Here is a 24000-nt window from a genome sequence, read left to right as displayed (position 1 = left end):
TTCAGCGCTTTGCAGTTTTTCGCGGTAGTAGCTCTCTCTGTCATCCCAAGCCAGAAGTCATTGACTGAGTGATTGACAGCTGATATTTCAGTGCTAGAGCAGTGGTGGGCCAATAAGAAGAGCGCGAAGGCGGGGCAAGCATTACGGAATTGGCTTTGTTTACTGCAGCAAGATGACATGACAACTGTTTTAAACCATTCCTGAGCGCTGCGTTTCGCGTTTCAAGTGCAGACAAAGAGCTTAAGCCATCTTTCCTCTGCACACGACCATAGATATAGACATTAGATGTCGCCTGGCCTATTGTTGTCTATTGGACGGAATGCGTCAATAGCGCCGCCATCTTGCTACAGGGTAGCGCTCCTTTGAAATGAATGCGGGACCAAGGTACAGTGGAAGACTGTGGCCATCCAAAGCCAGAGATATACACATATACACACATATCTATGATCGGGAGTTTTCCTGGATGTTAGTATGTAATTTTCATTTTCTAATTATGAAAATTATAATTTTACATCACTTTTCTACATTGATGGATCAGTGACCGCACGGGCATTCCTGACAAAAAGCTTGTGTTTGTGTGTACAGAAATGTACTATCCACCCTCCCTGTTAAATTTGATCTAATCATGTCCTGAAACACAGCTCCTCTCCTGCTTTCACTTCTCATACTGACGGAGGGAGCGATTCGTTTGTGAGCAATTCCTTTGTCTTAGCTGGTCAGGCTGGGAGATGACCAGCTAAAACCAGCTCGACCAGCCTAGCCAAGCTGGGAGTCCAGCCAAAACCAGCTATATCCAGCTTAAACCAGGCTGGTCAAGCTGGTTTTAGCTGGATTTAGCAGGTCATTTTCCAGCCTGACCAGCTAGGACCAGGCTGGAAATGTCTGGAAACCAGCCTGGAAATGGCCAAAACCCCTCTAAAACCAGCCTGGTCGACCAGCTAAAACCAGCCAACCAGCCTAAGCTGGTTTAAGCTGGATTTTCAGCAGGGTAGATGATGAGTAAATAATTATGTTTTCATATATTTGTTGCTAATGAAATAGATTTTAGTTTTCTAAACACTTTCGTGTGTGTGTGTGTGTGTGTGTGTGTGTGGACCCCCTAAAATAGCAGTGGCCACCCCCAGGCCACCCCATGTAAGAAATTCTAGCTCCGCCACTGCAGGGCAAGTAAAAATCAACCACTGGCCTGGATCGGCCCAGTAGAGAAAATCCTTAGCGTTGAACCCTGGCAGCACTGTATTTTTTCTTCCGGTCACGCTACACCATTTTTAATTGGAAACAGTAGCTTGCTGGAAAAGCGACACCATTTTGAAAGCACCGAGCTACTGTTTCTGTACTGAAAAATAAATGTATGTCGTAAATCCCAGAGATGCTACTAAAACTCGTTTACAGCGCATTAATAAACATCGCTGGTAGGATTTTTCAGTGGTACTTTATCACTTGAGAATCGCCCCCTAGTTAGTTAGCTGGTGCTCGATGCATTAACATGGATGCATTATATAATCCTGTAGCCTCGCTTGCTGCCCTCCAGCAAAGCTTGCTGCAGTGTGGGATGCATCGCCCGCATTTCTGGAGAGCGGCAGCGAGCCCTTTGATGCGCAGCGTTGAGATCAGACGCGTGCTGTAAACACTCACTCGTCCCTTCAGTATGTACACGGCTCTGCATTTAGTCAGATCAAAGCGCAGCACGTCGCAGCAATGCATGACGAGGAGAATCACAGGAATAGATAGATGGACACCCCCCGCCTCTGTGTGTGTGAGATGCAGATGCGTTGACGACACAATGCCGCGTGCCGTGCTTTCCTAGTGCCTCGCTCACTTCTGTGCTGCTCGCACCTCTGAGAAACACTCATCTCTCTCTCTCTCTCTCCCTCGCTCACCCTCCCTCCCCTCCTGTTCTCCTCTCTGTGTCTCTCTCTGTCTCTGAAGGAGTAATGGAGCGGATCACCATGTAGACAGCAGCCGACGGGAAGCAGGTAGAATGGGAAACCACGTATGGAGCGACGCCGGTCTGCAGCCGTGGTGAGCGCGGACGTCCTCAGGACCGGGATCTTGCCGTCTTGCATAACATACCGGAGCTTGAATCGCAGACAGCGGACTCGATCTGCTTTTTTCTTCACCCTCCTCTCTCACCTTACGCTCTGTCCTGCGTTGCGGGTTTTCGTTTGAGACACCTGTTCTCCGGTCGCACCAGGGACTCCTAATTTCTGCGTTTTTTTTCATCCGTCTTTAAGAAAAGCTACCGAGCAATACTCCGCCACCATGGGGGACATGACCAATAGCGATTTTTACACCAAGAACCAAAGAAACGACAGCAACCATGAAGGGGGATTTGGCTGCTCGCTCATGGAGCTGCGCTCGCTCATGGAGCTCCGAGGAACGGAGGCAGTGGTCAAAATACAGGAGGACTATGGAGGTACTGAGGGACTGTGCCAGCGGCTGAAAACCTCGCCGACGGAGGGTAAGTGTGTGTCACACGCACTAAACACCATCAGTGACACTCTTTCACATGCTAATCATTGCCATGTGTGGTTGCGAGACAGGTTGTTCCCTCCTCAAACCTGCTGCTGATGCTGCTCGGCTAGGATGTGTCTCCCAGGCAACAGCGCAGGGGTCAAACTAAATTTGCTACTTTGTTCGATGATAGTGTTGCTAGGTAGAAGATGCCGTGCATGCTTTCTGATCTGAATTAGAAAATGCATTGCAATTTGACAATTAATTCAGTGCTTCGACAGGAAAAAAACGCTCTGATTGGCGTCTTCTTTGTGTCTTGATGATTTGTTAGGGTCTGACAGCGGAGTGTCTGTGCTCTCCAGCGAATGCAGCATTTGATCTCCTGTTAGATGCGTTGACGTTTGAAACGAGGATGTGTGTTTGATATACTTGAACATATTTCCAGTGTAACCATGTTGTGAATCTTAAACATCCTCTGAGATATATTTTATCGATGAGAATCCAGTCCTTCAGTATAGATGCGGTTCCTACGACAGCACTATAGTGCAGTAGATTGATACATCCGTCAGCCTGGAGGACGGGATCATCTTGCTTCTGCGAGCGATGTGTTAGAGTGTTAGAGGAGTGTGTTTAGGAGCAGGCTGTTGCTCGGCTCTGCTGGAGTGACTTGTGCTGACACCCCGAGTGTGACATGATAATGAAGACAAATGGTCACATCTCGTCTTGTTAATAAGCTGAGCTGTAAGGCTTTCTCTCTCCGGACACCGTCAGCGCTTCCCTGCATTGAGCGTTCAGCACCATCATGCACCATCATGTGGGGTTCTATCTCACATTTTACAAGGTGACTTCTGTGGTGCTGTTTTTTTTTTAGAAAGGCACAAGGAATGATTTAGCAGCTTGACTCTTTTAGATGTCTGCTGTATTATATTGTCTTGTTATGACCTCCAGCATCCATGCGTCAAATAGACTACCTACGTTTTACCAATGAACAAGAAAGCAACACTACTGTATGTTAGTTTATGGTAAACCTGCTGCCGGTTGCATAAACTAGTATTATAATTTAGTTACCAAATAGTTTTAATCAAGACTGGTCCCAACATGTATAAGTCAGAAAAGAGAGATTGTTCTGATCTGAATCTGTATATTAAGATATTAATTACCCATAAATAATTTCTAGTTAAAGCCTAAAGAAATGATGGACCGTTTTAACCCAACGTTGGTTCAGATTCAACCCAAGCTCATTCTGGAAACGTAGCCCCGTGGACGTTTCTGGAGACCGCGATTTATGTGGCCGGAGGTACGTAAGGCCGCGTTTAGTTTTTTTCGAGCGAACGCCCTTCCTCTTCGCGCTCGCCAACTGACGGCTCGCCTCCGAGTGGAGGGCTTTTCCGATGCAACCAGTATGTCCGCTTAGCTCACAGCGTTGCGTCGGCGGAGCGGAGGCCCCGGATGAGGAGGAGCCGGCCGCGGGGTCGACGACCGGATCGAGTCCGAAAAATAAGGGCGAGAACGCGACGGGATCCGAAAACGCGGTCGAAATCAAAGACGACGACTTTTGCTTTTTTTTTTCGAACCGTCGCTCGGCTGATCCGGCGGCTTTTTGCGCGAGAACGGCGCGGGCGTGAACGGCGCGCGCTCCAGAGAGGCGCCCGAGACGCGAAAAAGCGTGCGCAGCGGCCTCTCGCGGATCCGCGAAAACAAAAACCGCTCGAATACGTACCTCCTGGGACGTAAATGGCGGTCCACAGAAACGTCCGCGGGGCTACGTTTCCACAATGAGCCCGGGTTGTTCAGATTAGGACCTGCTAGATATTGGAAAAAATGAACATTGCGATATTTTTTTCCCCTGTGATATATATTGCGATATTTAGAAATTCAGAATCATAAGTTTTGACTTGCTCAAAAATTAAATAATCAATAATTCTATAATAATTCGGGTCATTTTAAGCATTTTCATAGAATATAAAAAATTAATAAGTAAAAACACAGAACAAACATTTTTATAGTTTCTTTTGGGTTGTTCATGAAAAATATGACTTAACTGTGAATTCAGATCAATGGAGGATCTAATGTGTTATGATTTTAATACTAAATGTTGTTTTTACTGTGATAAAGGTGAGCTCATTTGGTGAATGCAAAGATGACACATTTAGGAATTTAACACGAGTGACAAAATAAGTCATTTAACTTTTTATCCAACAATTACAAACTTTTTTTATTACAACAATTACAAAACAGAAGGAAATATCTTGTCTCAAAATTGTAAAAATATAAAAAACAGCTAAACACTAAACCCCCGAATGGTTTAAAAAAATAAACATGTTATAAAACAAAGAAATTGTGGATAAGATAAACTTGTTTTAATAATTACCAACAATTAACTTTACAATAAATAAAATAATATAGCAGTTATATATATATATATATATATATATATATATATATATATATATATATATATATATATATATATATATATATATATATATATATATAATTATTATTATTTTTTTTTGCTTTGCATCACACGACTTCGATGCTGAGACGATGTATCGTGCAGCTCTAGTTCAGATATGGACAAACTCGATGTTGGGTTCATTTAATTCAGTTATATTTAAATGGCCATTTTTAACCCAATGGTTTGTTTCGTCCATAGTTTACCCAGCATTGACTTATATCAACCCACCATTTTTTTAGATTGTCTTGTTCTTTAACATGCAACTGGTCACAGGACACATCAACCTAAGCTGGTACAGATTAACTAGATGTTAGTTATCATCTTACATTTCAGGAAGACCGACATATTAATGACCCCTAACTAACCTCTAGTTCAAGAGTTTACACTTAGCTGATGATTTATAAAAGCTTGTTTGGCATGCTGTCCCGGGAGAGAGCCCCGAGCTCAAGGGATCCTCGAGCCCGGGGCTTCCTCCCGTAGGCAGAGCGAGAGGGGAGCCTGAGCTCGGTGGATCTCAGAACTCCCTGACTGCGGTAGCTAAAGGAGCAGAGGGGTTAGACAAATGCTTGATTGTTATACGTGTTGAATGTCTTTGAATGGTGGGAGGAAACCGGAAAACCCGGGGAAAACCCACGCGGACACGGGGAGAACATACAAACTCCTCACAGAAACACTCACCGGCCGTATGGGACCATGGGATCAGTGTTCTTGCTGTGGGGCTCACAGTGCTAATCACTGGGCCGCCGTGCCGCCCAATCAGAAGTAAAGGAGGAGAATAGGGGAGGAGGGGGGTTTCTTCCAAACGAAGATAAAGTGAACTGAAAACTGCGGTTCTTATAGTAGCTTAGGGCTCATATGATTGAAAGATAGTGATTAGCAAAATACGGGACCAGCCGTGATAAATCATAAGCATGTGATCCTCTCGAAATTAGTTTATGAATCCTGAATGAAACCTGATGTTGAGTTCATTTTTTCAATTAAATTGCAATTACACTTTTTAACCCAATGGTTGGTTTTATCCATATTTAACCCAGCATTAAGTTATATCAACCCAACAATTGTTAGAATGTCTCGTTCTTAACATGCATCTGGTCACACACATCAACCTAAGCTGGTACAGTTTAACTAGCGGTTAGTTAGAGGTAGAATCTGCAGACATTTTTTTTTGCTATTTCTGAATTTTGGAAAATATCTGGGGATTCATGCAGAATTATTTTGGAGGTATCGAAACTAAAAACTAAAGGAAACTAAACTGAAATACAAAATAAGAGCTTTTAAACTTATTTAATGTCTACAATGCAAATCCATCTAGATCCACTTATTATGTAAAGTCTGTCATATAATAGATCTACTAAAAGACAGAAAATATGACTCGAATTGTAAATAAATCAAATGAACATTTTTATATTAGTCAGTAACATTACTGAAATCAATTAAAACCTGAATAAATATAAATGTACACACATTTACACAAGCAAATAAATAGACTCAATGATGGGCTAACAATCTGCGGATTTCTGTGTGCGCTGATTCCCTGTGAGCCCTGTTATAGGTAATCATTATCTTACTGTTCATGAATAGTAACTAGTTAAACTCTAAAGAAATGATGGGCCGCTGTAACCCAACGTGGGTTCAGATATGGACAAACCCCATGTCTGGTTCATTTCTTTCATTCATTCATTTTCTTTTTGGCTTAGTCCCTTTATTAATCTGGTGCGCCACAGCAGAATGAACCGCCAACTTATCCAGCATGTGTTTTACACAGCGGATGCCCTTTAGCTTATTCAATTCACTTATAGCGCATGTCTTCAGACTGTGGCAGAAACCGAAGCATTGGGTTCATATTTTCAATTCAATTTTAATGAAACTTTGTAACCCAGTGATTGGATTTGTCCATATTTTACCCAGCATTGGGTTATATCAACCCAACATTTTTTTTTTATAATGTCTTGTTCTTAACATAGTGATTTATACAACTGGTGACAGGACATACCTAAGCTAAACCTAAGCTGGTACAAGTCCCCCACTAGCTACCCAAGATGATCCACCTGCTTTTACAGAGCTTTAACAATTGCCTGGTCATTTATCTGATCAACCCTGTTGTCTTGAACCATAGTTTGTCCAGAACTGACTATTTGACTGCCATATATTAGTATATACCAGGGCCCCATCTCAGTCCTGGAGGGTCGGTGTCCTGCCTAGTTTAGTTCCAATCCCAATCAGACACACCTGGGCTGGCTAATCAAGCTCTTACTAGGCTTTCTAGAAACATCCTTGCAGGTGTGTTGAGGCAAGTTGGAGCTAAAATCTACAGGACACCGGCCCTCCAGGATCGAGTTTGGACACCTCTTGTATATACAGTTAAAGACAAAATAATCCTAACCTGAGCATGGGACGGTATAAGTTTCCAACAGTATGACAACCTTGGATCAAAATATAACGGTGTTGTAATTATAAAATGATTTCACTATAAAATATATTCTTTTTAAACGTCTGGGTAAAAAACGAGAACTTTAATCCGCTTTGAACACAATGGCTGCATCCTAAATCACATACTTTCACACTATATAGTAAGCTAACAACATTAGGCGAGCCGAGTAGTATGACCAAATTCATGGATTCATGATGACCTACACTTTAAAAAACAATTAAATGGATTTGATAGTAATAATCTAGGAAAAGTCTGTAAAATAACAGTGTTTTTCTGTAAATATTTGAATGAAAATATCTGTAGATTTATTATTTTTTGCACTTTTTTTTCAACAAAGAAATTTTACCTTAATTTTATGGTTTTTGTTTGGCAGCCGTAGTTACAAGTCATTTGACCTTTTTTTTACGATTTATTTTTTATTTTTTTTACAGAGCAAGTGATTACAATTTATGACTTTAATTTTACGTAATTTTAAATGTACTTAAAACAGGAAAAACACTGTAAATAATGCTTACATTTTTTAGTAAAAAACAGACAAATTGCTGTAATTTGTCATTACTTGTATAGTACATAAAATAACGGTTAATTTACAGATAATGTTTGTAATTTTTACGAACTTTTGAATATAATTTAAAATAACAGAAAAAAATACTGTATAAATAATACTGTAATTTCCCTGTATAAAAAAACACAAATGTCAGTAATTTGTCCTTAATAATAAAATACCTAAAATGAAAGTCAAACGGTTAATTTAGAGAGATTGGTTGTCATTTTACTAAGTTTTAAATATAATTTTAAATGACAAAAAATTACTGTAAAAATTTTAAGCATATTTTCTGTTTATTATTATTAATAATTAATAATAATAATTATTATTATTATTTACAGTGTACTACTTCCGGCGAGATTCTGAAGTGCTTATCCGATGGACGCAATGCTATTCCATGATACACCGAGAGATAATTAATGAATGCGAGTGAATTAGGTCACATGATGATGACAAAATGACATACGTAGTACGTCCGAGCTCCATTCATACTGCTCACATTCATACTGTAAAGAGTGTACTTTTCTAATGGTTGAGTAGTAAATTCATATGCAGTACCTACTCAGTAGTAGGCGATTTTGGAAGCAGCCAATATGTCTTATTTTGATAAACAATTAAAATATTTTGTAACAGTAAACATGTCAGACATTTTTAAATTGTGTTATTTATTAAAGACGGTCCCTTCCTTAACCTTAATTATTTTCTAATTGTTTAACAGAGCAATAGCATTTTTCACAGTGTTTCCTATTATATTTCTCTTCTGGAGAACGTCTTATTTCCTTTAGTTTGGATGAAATAAAACAAATATAGATTTTTAAAAAATCTGCTGTGGTCAATATTATTAGCCCCCTTATTTAATAATGCAATTATTATTTTTTGATTATACAGAACAAACCACTGTAGTCCAATGACTTGCCTAATTACCCTAACATGCCTAGTCAGCCTAATTAAGCCTTTAAATTGTGCTTTAAGTCTACATTTGCAAAATAATTAGTAAAATATGGGTAACACTTTATAATAACTACACACTATAAATCATTTATTAAGCATTAGCAAATAGTGAATTCATTATCCGTTAAGCATTAACTCTACATTAATAAGTGTTAGTAAGCAGTTTATAACTGCAGCTGCAAATGCCACATTCTTGACTTATAAGCACCTATATAATGTGTTTAATGATTGTATTTTCATACTCTGTTAATGATTTATTTTCATTACTAAATTAAGTATCGAATTATTTACAAACTGTTTGTATTTAAGATTTGTTGAGGGTTTTCAGGATCACTCAGAATGAGTTAGTAAATGATTAATAAACTATTGAAATCAACATTTATATGTCTTATTATACAGGCATATAGTAATAGTTAACTAATATGTTAGTAAATGCTTTATTAACTGAACTTCATGCAGGTTTGTGACCTAATCTAAAGTGAGGACTATTCATGCTTTATAAATCCCTTATAAATGACTATTAAAGGTCCAGTATCAAATGAACGAAAATCTGTGCAATCTTTCTAAAAAGTAAAATTACTGTAAAGTTTAAACATTGCAAAATAACAGGAGTGTCAAAATATGACATCCAACTGAATAAAACAATAACAATATAATAATTTAACATTATAATAAGATGCAATGTTTAAACTCTACAGTGATTCTGTTTTAGATCAGGTTGCAAATATTTATTTTTCATTTGAAGTCCAGTTTCATTTGTGTATCTTTAAATGAAGAGAAATGATTAATGTCTTTTTTTCTGTTTAGAATTTAACTGAGCCTTTATTTGTCATTTATAAGGGATTTATAAAGCATGAATAGTCCTCACTTTAGATTAGGTCACAAAACTGCATAATGTTGAGTTAATAAAGCATTTATTAACATGTATAGTAACCATTAATATATGCCTGAATAATAAGATATATAAATGTTGATTTCAATAGTTTATTAATCATTTACTAACTCATTCTGAATGATCCTAGAAACCCTCAACTACTCTTAATAACAAACAGTTTGTAAATAATTCGATACTTAATTTAGTAATGAAAAATAAATCATCAACTAAGTATGAAAATACAATCATTAACCACATTATATAGGTGCTTATAAGTCAAGAATAGAGCATTTGCAGCTGCAGTTATAAACTGCTTACTAACGTTTATTAATGTAGAGTTAATGCTTAACAGATAACAAATTCACTATTTGCTAATGCTTAATAAATGATTTAATGTGTAGTTATTATAAAGTGTTACCAAATAGGTACTATGGCAAAGACAAACAGAAATCGTTATTAGAAATGAGTTGTTAATGTTTAAAAATGGGTTGGAAAAAACAGCACTTGGGCAAATTTGACAGAAGAAAAAGTGAGCGTTCTCCAGTACGGTGGGAAGCTTTTAAACGTGGAGCACACACACTGAAGACTAATGTGTAACTTTATCCCTCTTCGATTTCTTCGAGCTCCCCAGTCAATACGCTTGCCTTTAATCTATGCTTACCTTAGCATAATCAGTCGATGCTGAAGCCGGGCTGATGGAGGGAAGTCAGAGCCTTTCTGCTAAATAAAGAAAGTGCACTCTAAGGATGAAGCGAGGCTGCTGGATCCTCCTGTAGGCTACGGCATATCATGTGGGTATTATTGAGCTGCCGGAGCGCCCACTTTTCTCAGAGCTGTGGGTGTTGGCCACTCTCACAGAGAGAGTTCCTGGCAGATGGAGCCGAGTGAGGGATGGAGGAGCCTGGCGACCTCCCAAAAAAAAAGCAGAAAGCATCTCCTTTAAGTCAGATAATGCTGCCGCTAGGGCTGCGTGATAGATGGTTTCAGCATTGAATCTGCAATAGTTACACTGCGGGATCTGCATTGTGGATTTGAGATTGTAATTAATCAGAAATCACAGTTCAGAACACATGCAAAGCTGTAGAGTGAAAGATTTCTTTTAAGATCTGACTGCGAAATCGGACTATTTCAAGCGAATTTAAAGTCCGCCTCAAATCAAAATTTATAATGTTTATTTTGCTAGCTCAGATTGTTAGTGTTATCATGCATTTTCTTGTCTGCTTAGTCCCTTTATTAATCCGGGGTCGCCACAGCGGAATGAACCGCCAACTTATCCAGCAATGATTTTAAAAAACAGATTTCTTTACTATTTAAAATGTTATATTTGGTTATCTTTTCTGCTGGAGATACTGCTGTCCTAAAAACAAACAAACAAACAAACAAACAAACAAACAAACAAACAAACAAACAAACAAACAGACAAACAAACATTAAAAAATCGTACATATACTGTAGGAACGGTATAACAGAACATTTTGGTGATTTTAAAGAGCCCCTGTTGTGGGTTTTCGAAAATGAGCGCCCATGTAGTGTGTAACAGCTCTAAGTAAAGTGAAATATCCAGCTAAGGCTTGAATCTGAAAGTGGACAGTTTTTATAACTATTGGTTCATCTAAAAAAAAAAAGAGTTGACTCATAGTGGTTAGAATGAATCGTCTTCATAACGAGTCTTTAGCCAACCCAAGCTCATTCTGGAAACGTAGCCCCGCGGACGTTTCTGGAGACCGCGATTTACGTGGCCGGAGGTACGTAAGGCCGCGTTTGGTTTTTTTCGAGCGAACGCTGCGGGGCGGTGTGGCGCCGCTCCGCCCCTCCTCTTCGCGCTCACCGGCCGACGGAGGCCCCGGAGGAGGACGAGCCGGAGCCAGCCGCGGTGGACGACGGCCGGGATCGAGTCTGGGGAATGGCGGGTTCCGCAAATCAGGTAAGACGAAAAACGGAATCCGGAAAATAAGGGCGAGAACACGGCGGGATCCAAAAACGCGGTCGAAATCGAAGACGGAGGCTTTTGCTTTTTTTTTTTTCCCGATCCGGCGGCTTTTCGCGCGAGAACAGCGCGAGCGTGAACGCAGCGCGCTCCCGAACGCGAAAAAGCGCACACAGCGGCCTCTCGCGGATCAGCGAAAAAAAAAATCGCTCGAATAAATACCTCCCGGGATGTAAAACGCGGTCCGCAGAAACGTCCGCTTGGCTACGTTTCCACAATGAGCCCGGGTTGTCTTTAGCTGTTTCGCTGTGACGTGACTACAAAACATAATTGTTGCGCGCGCAACCCATGAAAAATGTAGGCACAGGCAAAGGCAAACTTTATTTATAGAGCACAATTTTACACAACCGTAGTTGATCCAAAGTGCTTTACAATAAAATAAAACTAAAAAACACTAGTATTAAAAATACAAAGAAATATATTTAAAAGTAATATTAAAATACAAATAATAAAAAATAACATGCATGCATCAGTCAAAGGCAAGAGAGTAAAAACAAGTCTTTAAGTTAGATTTAAAAGCATCCAAAGAAGGAGAGATTCTGATGTTCAGAGGGAGACTGTTCCAGAGCCTTGGGCCGCAAAACTAAAAGCTCGATCACCTTTTGACTTGCAGCGAGACCGAGGGACAGACAAAAGGAACTGGTCATGGGATCTTAACGGTCTAGAAGCTGTATATGGCCTAATAAGCTTACTGACATAGGCCGGGGCAGAATTGTGCAAAGCTTTATAAGTGAAAAGAAGAATTTTAGTGCAATGAGGCGAGGACAGGTGAGATGTGATCTTTTCTCTTAGTTCCTGTTATTAATCTGGCGGCTGCATTTTGGACCAACTGTAGCCGAGAGAGTGACTGAGGTAGGCCAATGTACAAAGAGTTGCAGTAGTCTAACCGAGAGGAGATTAAAGCACGGGTTATGATTTCATCTTTTTTTTAGAAAGAAAGGGTTTAAACCTGCGCCTTGCCCACTAACACAGCAGCAAACAGATCCTGAAGTCATCATGAGTCAAGAGGACAGTGTGCTTACCTGGATATTGTTGGAAGTGTGAGGGGAAAGAATTGATTCAGCAGTCTACACGCTTACAGTGGGCGATTCATTCGTTTGTTAAAGGAAAGATCAGAAAAGAAGACTGATGTATGAGACTTGTGGCACAGTGGCACAATCGCCTCATAGCAAGAAGGTTGCTGGTTCGCTTCCCAGCTGGGTCATTTCTGTGTGGAGTTTGCATGTTCTCCCCGTGTTGGCGTGGGTTTCCTCCGGGTGCTCCCACACAAGTTCAAAAAGCATGTGGTGTATGTGAATTGAGTAAGCTAAATTGTCAGTAGCGAGTGTGATTGAGTAGTTTATTGAGCTAAAAGTCTTAGTTAATAGTTTATTAATAGGGTAAATTATGTGGCATGGTGGCTCAGTGGTTAGCACTGTGGCCTCACAGCAAGAAGGTTGCTGGTTTGAGTACTAGCTGGGTCAGTTTGTGTTTCCTTTAGGTTCTCTGGTCTCCCCTAAAGTCCAAACACATGTGCTATAGGGGCCGTAGTGTATGAGTGTGTGAATGAGTGTCTATGAATGTTTCCCAGTGATGGGTTGCAACTGGAAGGGCATCCGCTGCATTGAACATATGCTGGATAAGTTGGCGGTTCATTCCGCTGTGGCGACTCTGGGATTAATAAAAGGTTTAAGCCGAAAAGAAAATGAATGATTGACCTCGATAAAAGCTTTGTCCTGTTGTATTCACTTGTATTTTGTTGATTAAATGTAATGCGGATCACATCTATTCTTCTCAAATAGAGTTATTTAAATCATATCACATAAAAACTAAATATCACAAGGTCAGTTTTTTTCAATTTCGCATAGATTTACCGCTATGCTGTAGTCAGGATGGATGCCATAGCCTCCTGAAAGCTAGCAGCTCAGGGTAGTGAGAATTAATAAGAGTCTATGAAGGACAGGGAAAGGGCTCCTATTTTTACCCTGCGCGCTGTACGGGACAGGAATGAATGACTAAGTCCATGTGTTCAGACAGTGGAAGGACGTTTCTGTCGTAGCTGCAGTGCACAGTTTGGCGTAGAGGTGGGCAATGCGGAGCAGCTATTGTATGCTAATGGTGTCGGTGTGCTGTGCCCTTGCACCAGCTGCGAGTCGGCCAGAAGTGTGTGTTCGCTCACCGTGACTGTCCTCCCCCATGCCTTCCTCTGTTCTCATTTCTATTTCAGTCTGATGGGCCATCTCACTTCCACGCAGTGCACATCCTTACCCGAATTAGCCTGTTTAAAAGTAACCAACAGTTAGACTGTCTGGCTAATCTCCGCGCTCACGTTTCTCACACCCTGATGTGTCTCCTGACTAATTCCTAATGAATTGAGAGGTGAAATATCTTGGCTCGGCGCAACTGAGGTGTATTAAAAGCACAGATGGGGGACCTTTATTTAACCTTGCCGCCTAAAGGAATAGTTATCTAAAAATTTCAACTCAGTCATCAATGCTGATTTTTATGCCCGTTTTGGAATTAAAACTGCTTAATGGAAAAGTCAAGATTTGCATAAATATTGAAAATATTGTCAATGGCTGCCAGCAATCTTCTTCATTGTGTTTAACAGAAGAAAGAAACCATAAAGGTTTAAAACCAAATGAGGGAGAGAAGTATGCTTTTTATTAATATTGCGATATTCAAGATTTGTAAAGTCATACAGCTCCGGATAACTCGAAAGAGAGACCGATAGCAAAGACTCTAGAATACATAAGACATGCCACTCGTATACTTTTGATTGGGGAAAAGTGTAACTGTCAATATGGTGAAAGAAGCCCCGCCTTCTAGTACAGGAGCCAATCAGCGATCACTATATTGCGAGTAAAGCCCGCCTTCTAAGAAAGGAGCCAATCAGCGATCACTATATGACGAATAAAGCCCGCCTTCTAAGACAGGAGCCAATCAGCGATCACTATATTGCGAATAAAGCCCGCCTTCTAGTCCAGGAGCCAATCAGCGATCACTATATGGCGAATAAAGCCCGCCTTCTAGTCCAGGAGCCAATCAGCGATCACTATATGGTGAATAAAGCCCGCCTTCTAGTCCAGGAGCCAATCAGCGATCACTAAATGGTGAATAAAGCCTGCCTTCTAGTACAGGAGCCAATCAGCAATCACTATATGGTGAATAAAGCCTGCCTTCTAGTACAGGAGCCAATCAGCGATCACTATATGGCGAATAAAGGCCGCCTTCTAGTACAGGAGCCAATCAGCGATCACTATATGGCGAATAAAGGCCGCCTTCTAGTACAGGAGCCAATCAGCGATCACTATATGGTGAATAAAGCCCGCATTCTAGTACAGGAGCCAATTAGCGATCACTATATGGCGAACAAAGCCGGCCTTCTAGTACAGGAGCCAATCAGCGATCACTATATGTTGAATAAAGCCCGGCTTCTAGTACAGGAGCCAATCAGTGATCACTATATGTTGAATAAAGCCCGCCTTCTAGTACAGGAGCCAATCAACGATCACTATATGCTAAATAAAGCCCGCCTTCTAGTACAGGAGCCGATCAGCGATCACTATATGGTGAATAAAGCCCGCCTTCTAGTACATTAGCCAATCAGCGATCACTGTATGGTGAATAAAGCCCGCCTTCTAGTACATTAGCCAATCAGTGATCACTATATGGTGAATAAAGCCCGCCTTCTAGTACAGGAGCCAATCAGCAATCTCTATATGGTGAATAAAGCCCGCCTTCTAGTACAAGAGCCAATCACCGATCACTATATGGTGAATAAAGCCCGCCTTCTAGTACAGGAGCCAATCAGCAATCTCTATATGGTGAATAAAGTCCGCCTTCTAGTACAAGAGCCAATCACCGATCACTATATGGTGAATAAAGCCCGCCTTCTAGTCCAGGAGCCAATCAGCAATCTCTATATGGTGAATAAAGCCCGCCTTCTAGTACAAGAGCCAATCAGCGATCACTATATGGCGAATAAAGCCCGCCTTCTAGTATATGAGCCAATCAGCGATCACTATATGGCGAATAAAGCCCGCCTTCTAGTATATGAGCCAATCAGCGATCACTATATTTTCGAATAAAGCCCCCCTTTTAGTACAGGAGCCAATCAGCAATCGCTATGATCGAATGACAATTCTCCAGGGAGGGGCTCAGACCAGACGTGAGTTTCTGCAGATTTTGTGCGATAAGAACATTTAGAAATGAAACTAAATAGACGGTTGTTGTTTAATTTTATTGGTTATTCGTAATGTGGAATTTAAATCGTAAGCTTGGTTAGTAGTTTTGAGGAATTTGATGTTTCCCCATTTAAACAGAATGCGCGGGCATACTACCCAAGAGGCGTTTCAAAGAGTGAAATGACTTGCCTTACTTTGCGAATAGATATTGAATCATTGAATATCAGCATATGCAGCTAATAGGCTAATTTTACTGCATTTACAATGGAAAGTAACAGAACGATGTGCACTTTGGGAGCCACTCCATGTAATCCAATGCCGCATTTAAAGCATTAGAAGCGCTGAAGGTCACAGCGAGTTGGCAAAACATCCCAAAACACAAGACAACCACAGCAAATCCATGAAGCATCCGCAGCCACCGTTCCCCCAACACTATTCGCTTCTGGAGCAATGACAGAGGCTGTTGGAGACCGCGTCACATGGCTACTTAAGCGCTGTCCCACCTTCGCTAGGCTGCGCCCTTGATCAGCACACTAATCTAGACCGCCAGTCCGTGTTCTCATTCCCCTCTGACATATCCTATTTAGTCTCCTATCCCGTCAGGAATTGCTGTGAAGGAGTACAATCTCCTCTAATAAGGACAGTAGAGCTGCCCTGATTCCAGCAGCCATTCTTAAAAGGAGAAAGCATTTCCCTCAGAGGACAGATTATAAATAAGAGAGCGGGCCACATTTCTCCTCTTCCAGGAGACAGATGCTGGTGAACGGGTGACCTTGAGGGTGTAGTTTGAGTCGGTGGCACAGAAAAGCGTGCGACGTGTAACGTGATCCGGGGGTGTCAGGGCCATCTGAAAAGGGGTGTGGATACAGCTTAATCCTTATCAGCCCGGCTCATGAATATTAAGTGGTAACTTATATCAGTAGATGTAACTCAGCTGCTGAAATGCAACAAGCACTTGTTGTGTTTGGATTTCTGATTACCGTTACAGATGCGACCGGGTCGTGTTGACCGTAGCAATGGGGCACACGTCACACTGATTGCAGATGCGATTGGGCTGGTTTCACGCTCTTCACACGCAGTTTATTTCATCAGTGGGTGTACTTACAGGTCACTGGGGTGGCTCCTATCAATATGTACATTAGTACCCATCAAGTCCACATATGCACCAGAAAGGTCCCGTGAAGTGTTCAATGTTGTGTGACGTGATTTGATCTGAAACATGAAGACAGAGCGGAACATATTGTAGCCCCTCCCTCTTTTAATTAACAGCCAATAGCATTTTGTTTTTAGTCTTGAAAGGGGTGGGGCTTATCAGATACTAGAGAGCATTTGATTGGTGAAAAGATTTGAGATGAAACTGGAGTATGATGCTGTGTTCACACCAGACGCGGAACGCGCGGATAAATATTCGCGCGTAAATAGCCGAGTGAACATTTGAGTTTACTCGCTTCAACCCCCGCTCCATTCGCCCGTCAAATCCGCTTCAATCGCGTGTCAAATTCACTTCAGAACAGACATGGATTCGCGTGATGGGCAGGGCTTCTGTCTGCCCGGTGACTCTAGCTTCATAGCTAAATGGCGAACATGGATTTTATTAAGGAAAATAACAGTGTTAATGTGCTTTATGGAGACTGAAAAACAGCGTCGATACGTTTACGGTCCTGTATGAGTCCACTGCATCTTTTCAGAGGTGCATCCAGCTCTGTGAGCTCATAAACTCCTCCAGAAACTGAACCTGGATGACGGAGACTTTCAGCGGTGCCTCTGACCGAGCCAAGCCCAGTTTGATGACTTGTTGTCGGTGTCGCCTGGAGGATTTCCCCCGGGACACCTTCTACAGGTTCTACGTCACAATCACGCCCCTACAAGAGCAAGCTTCTGATTGGTTAACGCGGTGCGAATGTCCGCTGAAGTTCAGATTTTCGCACTCAAGAGATTCGCGCGAAATGCTCGTTAAGCGCGTCAAACGCGCAAACACTCAATTCGTATCGCGCTATTTGCACCGCGCCATTCGCGTCATTCGCTCCGCGCCATTCGTGCCATTCGCGCGTATTGCGCCGCAGGATGTCTATTCGCGGGTTTACATTGACTCAACATGTAAATCACTCGCGCTTGACGCGGCTGGTGTGAACGCAGCATAAGGGGACGTCAAAAACATTGCTTATCTATTTATCCAAAATTAACAATACAAAAGTGTCCACTTAAGAGTACCAATGTCAACCTGATATGAACACAAATCTTTTAAAAAAGGTACTGACCCAGTGAGAGGTTTGTACCTTTATTTCTAAGGGTGCTTTCACACCTAGACTTTTGTTTCAGAACCTGTCTCGTTTGCCCAGGTAATGCGGTTCACACAGTAAGTGTGTGTGTTTTTGTGTGTGTGTGTGTGTGAATGAGTGGGTGTTTCCCAGTACTGGGTTGCAGCTGGAAGGGCATCCGCTGTGAAAAACATATGCTGGAATAGTTGGCGGTTCATTCCTCTGTGGCGACCCCTGATAAATAAGGGACTAAGCTGAAGGAATGCAAATGAATGAATGAAATACAATCCCCAATAGAGTCTCGGTGTGTTCATGGTCACACTAATGGACCGCTCCTGTTGAAGTGGGTCGGGCAGGTGTGCGTCCACTGCTGAAATGTGCCGTCTGTCTCCAGTCGCACATCTGTCAAGTCGGATGTCTGCACGACACCGCTATCCACGGCCAGGTCACTCGCTGATGTTCTGCTTTTTCATTTTGTCACTGTCTTGCTTACCCTCTTGACCTTTGCATCTATTTTTACACCTGTGTGTGTGTTTGTGTGTGTGTCGTGACCTGTGGTTTGATGCTGTGTCAGCGAGAGCTTTGATGTTGGCACATTTCAGCAAAGCCGTAGAGACGTATATGAGCACACATTCTGGACTGTTTACTGTGACCGCAACAACTGCTCCTCAATGCAGAAATACAGCAAACCCACACATTTCTCACAATTACTTACAGTTGAAATCAGATTTTATGTACACAAAAAAAAAGGAACATAACCATTTTTTTAATGTCTGATGGTAAATGACACTAAACATTTATTATTTTAGGTCTGTTAGGATTTCCTAAATGATTTACATTTGCTAAATGCCAGAATAATGAGAGAAGTTTTTTTTATTAATTTCTAGACAGTCAGAAGTTTACACACATTTCCTTGGTATTTTTTAGTTTTGCTTTTAAACTGTATAACTTTGATCAGATGTTTTGGGTCTCCTTCCACAAGCCTCTCACAATAGTTTGCAGGAATTGTGGCTCATTCCTCCTGACAGAATTGGTGTAACTGAGTCAGATTTGTAGGCTGTCTTGCTCGCACAAGCTTTTTTAACTCTCCCCACGCATTTTCTACAGGATTGAGATCAGGGCTTTGTGATGGCCACTCCAAAACATTCACTCTGTTGTCTTTAAAGCACATTTTAACTAATTTGGCAGTGTGCTTAGGGTCATGGTCTGTTTGGAAGAGCCATTTGTGGGCAAGTTGTAATGTCCTGGCTGATGTGTTGAGATGTTGCTTCAGTATTTCTCCATAATGTTCTTTCTTCATGATGCCATCTCTGCTGTGAAGTGGACCAGTCCCTCCTGCAGCAAAACAGCCCCACAACATGATGCTGCCGCCCCCATACTGCACAGTTGGGATGGTGTTCCTAGGCTTGTGCGCTTTCCCCTTTGTCCTCCAAATGTAACACTGCTCATTATGGCCAAACAGTTCAATCTTAGCTCCATCAGAGCACAGGACATGTCTCCACACATGAGTCTTTCTCCCAGTGTCATTCAGCTAATGGTAATCTGGCTTTGTTGTTGATTCTGGCTTGTTGATTTCCCCATGCTGTCACACAAGGAAGCAGTGTGTTTGAGCTTTTCCTTCAATACTGATCTACAGTTGTGCCTCAAATGGAGCCAATCAGAAGCTTCCAAAACCTTGACACCATCATCTGAGCATTTTCAGAGGCAGAATAATCTTATTGTGTGTAAACTTGACTTTCAAGAAAATTTCTCAAACAACATCTCTGTCGTTATTCTGCTATTAAACAGAACAGAAACTAATGTGATAATCCTGACCTACCTAAAAGAGAAGAAGTTCAGTCACATTACCATCTGACTTTTTTAATGGCTATGGTCATGTGCCTTTTGATAACGGTGTATGTAAACTTCTGCTGTCAACTGTATATTGCCATTAATCTTTTTGTTGGTGTCTATGTACAGATGAAGACAAAATGAGCCTATAGTATTTCCAAAGTGATGTTACAAGGCTCAAAATGAACCTTTTTGCATGGTAGCACCGATGCTCCTTACTTCAAAAATTAGGTGCACCAGCCAACATTTAGGTGCTCCCACCAAAAATGATGAGCATCGGTACTACAAATGTTATATTATTGAATTTATTGCATTTGAAAGCAACACTAATCAAAAAACCAAGCAACTCTAAAAAAAAAAAAAAAAAAAAAAAAATCTGCATGCGCCCACCGACCCTCACGCACTGCTTGATATGAATACTGCTTTTCTCACGGGTGCTGTCTGATATTGCACAGATGATATTGATATATAACTTATTATTTGCATACATCATCTTATTAGCAATAAGGGTATTTTTATGAGCTGCAATATTAGTTTAATCTTAGTGAATGCATGCTCTTTATCGATGGTGAACGCGGTGCTAGTCGCACGACTGACAACATCATGCCACATTTGCTCATCTTGTTCAAAATCTGCTTGAGTTTCTTTCTGAAGCATGCTGGAAAAACATCAACATCCATGAGAATTGTTTTTTACTATGGAGGTCAGTGGCTGCTTATTTCCAGCTTTCTTCTTTAGAATATCTTGTTTTGTGCTCATTATGAAACTCATTAGCATTTCCAATCGCTTGAGTGTGAGTAAAGGGAGTGTAAATGTTCATTTTTGGTTGAACTGTCTTTTTAAACGTGTTTAGGTATTGCATATCCTGATGATAGAGCTGGCACACGATCATCATCATCATCATCATCATGAGAGTGTTGGATATGCACATTGCTGCGTGTGTCATTCAATGTGTTGAGTGTGTGTCATTCAGTGTTTCATGGTAACAAACTCAGGGTTGTGAGTCACCTCGGTGTGATTGCGCTGCTGTTCTCAGATCTGTATGATAGTTAGATTTCAGACTAATGGACTTTAATGGGTGCGTCTGAAATCATACTGTATACTTCCATATTATATAGTACGCTAAAAACAGTATGTGAACTGAGTAGTATTTCCTATTACTTCCGGCAGGATTCTGAAGTGCTTATCAGATGGACACTACACTATCCTATGGTGCAGTTACATTCATACTGTATAGAACATACGTTTCTGATGGTCGTGTAGTCAATTCAAATGTAGTAGGAGATTTTGGACGCAGACAGACACTGTTCATTCAGTTCAAGATCTTCTCGACACTCGAAAAATTCGGACTGTTTTAACGTAATGGGTCAAATATGGACAAACCCAATGTTCATTCATTGATTTCCTTTGGCTTAGTCCCTTAATTAATGAGGGGTCGCCACTGCAGAATGAACCGCCAGCTATTCCAGTATATGTTTACACAGCAGATGCCCTTCCAGCTGCAACTCAGTACTGGGAAACACCCATACACTCTCACAATCTCACACACACTCATACACTAAGCATCCCAGCAGGCACAGGATGTCAACATGACGTCAAATTGACGTTGTACCCCAACGTCGTGGGAACGTTGCATTTTGTTTGGAATTGCAAATCTGGTTGACGTCAGAACCCAACACCCAGCCAGTAATCAACTGAAAATCAACATCTAATGATGTTACAGCTTGACGTCGTGTGGACGTTTCCACTATGACGTCTATCAGACGTTTGATTTTGGTTGCCATACCTGACGAATAAATGTCAGTATTTGCCGTCAATTTGACATCGGTTTAAGAGTGCTTTCACACCTGCCTTATTTAGTTCGATTGAATCGCACTAGAGTTCGTTTTCCCTTTTGGTGCGGTTCGTTTGGGCAGGTGTGAATGCAGCAATCGTACTCGAGTGCGCACCACGTGAATTCTGGCCAATCAATATGCAGTTTAGAAAATATGTTCAACAACATCTGGCCAATGAGAGATGTGGATTTTGTCAGATGACTGCATTTTGGCTCGTTTTAACTGGTTCGGACCAAAGCCAGCAGTGTGGTGTGAAAATGACCCAAAGACGGCAGAAAATGCAACAATGATCATTTATTACTCTTGGTCCGGACCAAATAAAACGAACTACAGATGTGAAAGCACCCTAAGATGGTGGCTTAAGATTGGATTTTAGTCATGTTCCAATGCAACCTAAAATCAACCAAATATCAACGTCCTTATTGGATGTCAGATCAATGTTGTCCTTAGACAAAAAGTAAATAAAAAAATCTTACACATACCTTAGGAACGGTATAGCAGAACATTTTGGCGGTTTTAAAACGTTGATTTTCCAAACCGTGGTATTCCTTGAAAGTGGTTATCGTCTCATGCCTAGTCTCCTGGTGGTTCGGCGGTATGGGTTGCGTATTAGGAGGATCGGCTCATTAATGTTTATTGCCACCCTTCATAGAAAGATTGAAAATACTGGAAAAATGTTTTAAAACACCTTTACAGGATGATAGCGGGATAGAATTGTAAATTACGTGAGAATCCCGGGAAAAAATTGACGGATTGACAGGTATGGTATTGTCCCGCCCATCCTTTTCTGTGATTGGACGGCTAGCTCAAATGTGGCGCTGATTTGCGATGTTAACATCTGAAAAAAGGTGATCAGCGGTGGTGTTAAAATGCTCACCCATCGCTCCAATACCGTGGCGCTACATCGGGAAAATGCTATAATGAATGTTCAACTACATGTTTCAGAGTATCATTACATTTATTAGTTCAGAAATGTAGGCCCAGAACACTTAACAAGTCAGTAAAAACCAGAAGATGCTGCAGACTTGACACATCTCCAGCTGAAGTGGAATATTGATTAGTGGGCGGGGTTTTGTTTTGAGCTCCACCTCTCATCTTTCACTAATTGTTGGAGGGGTGTGGCTAATCAGATTTGGCCCAGTCAGAGTCATCAGAGAGGGAAGTGGATTAACTTGCACAGAATAACTGTTCACCTTAAGACTAACATTATGCGCTGGCAAAATAAACATCGGACATTAGGATTACTTGTGGACTTAATGAAGGCTGTACTAATGCTCTCACATTGAGCTGAGGTTGTGTGGATGCGAGGCTGGTTTGCCTTCTGCTGACCGCAGTGAGAGCACTGGGGGAGCTGTGGAAGCTGCTTTCCTATTGGCTGATTTCTCATATTATTTTCATAAGAATGTTAATGGCAGCTTTGTGTTGGAGATTCACCTGAGCTCCACGCCGGAAACCTGACACTGACATCCCAACCGGAGAGACACTGGGAGAGGATGGACACACACACACACACACACACACATACACACGTTCAAACTTTCACTCAAAGACACACACTCAAACTCATACACACACACACACACACACAGACGAACACACACACGCACACGCACACACACACACACACACACACACACACACACACACAGACACGCGCACACACACACACACACACACACACACACACACACACACGTTCAAACTTTCACACAAAGACACACACTCAAACTCATACACGCTTAGACAAAGACACACACACACACACACACACACGTTCAAACTTTCACACAAAGACACACACTCAAACTCATACACGCTTAGACAAAGACACACACACACACACACACACACACGTTCAAACTTTCACACAAAGACACACACTCAAACTCATACACACACACACACAAACACACACACAGACACACACACACACGCACACGCACACACACACACACACACACACACACACACACACACACACACGTTCAAACTTTCACACAAAGACACACACTCAAACTCATACACGCTCAGACAAAGACACACACACACACACACACGTTCACACTTTCACACAAAGACACACACTCAAACTCATACACGCTCAGACAAAGACACACACACACACACACACACACACACACACACACGTTCAAACTTTCACACAGACACACACTCAAACTCATACAAGCTTAGACAAAGACACACACAC

At 41.5% G+C, this 24000-nt stretch overlaps 1 protein-coding gene across 46 annotated transcripts in view; it reads left to right on the top strand.

The window, feature by feature from the left end:
* atp2b2 (ATPase plasma membrane Ca2+ transporting 2) overlaps positions 1-24000 on the top strand; it is a 172394-nt gene that overhangs the window by 54674 nt on the left and 93720 nt on the right. For 45 of the 46 annotated variants that reach the window (XR_015501989.2, XR_015501988.2, XR_015501986.2 and 42 more), the window contains exon 2: positions 1930-2461. Coding sequence is in view for 38 of the 46 variants with exons in the window: in XM_087272464.2 (XP_087128590.1) it covers positions 2263-2461 (199 nt within the window). In the remaining 8 variants the exon portion in view is untranslated. 46 annotated transcript variants of the gene reach the window in all.

Source organism: Danio rerio, chromosome 11 (assembly GCF_052040795.2).
Source record: "Danio rerio strain M-AB ecotype USA chromosome 11, GRCz13ab, whole genome shotgun sequence".
Classification (NCBI taxonomy): domain Eukaryota; kingdom Metazoa; phylum Chordata; class Actinopteri; order Cypriniformes; family Danionidae; genus Danio; species Danio rerio.
Note: the sequence above shows the minus strand (reverse complement) of the source record. Positions and strands in the feature narration are given on the sequence as shown.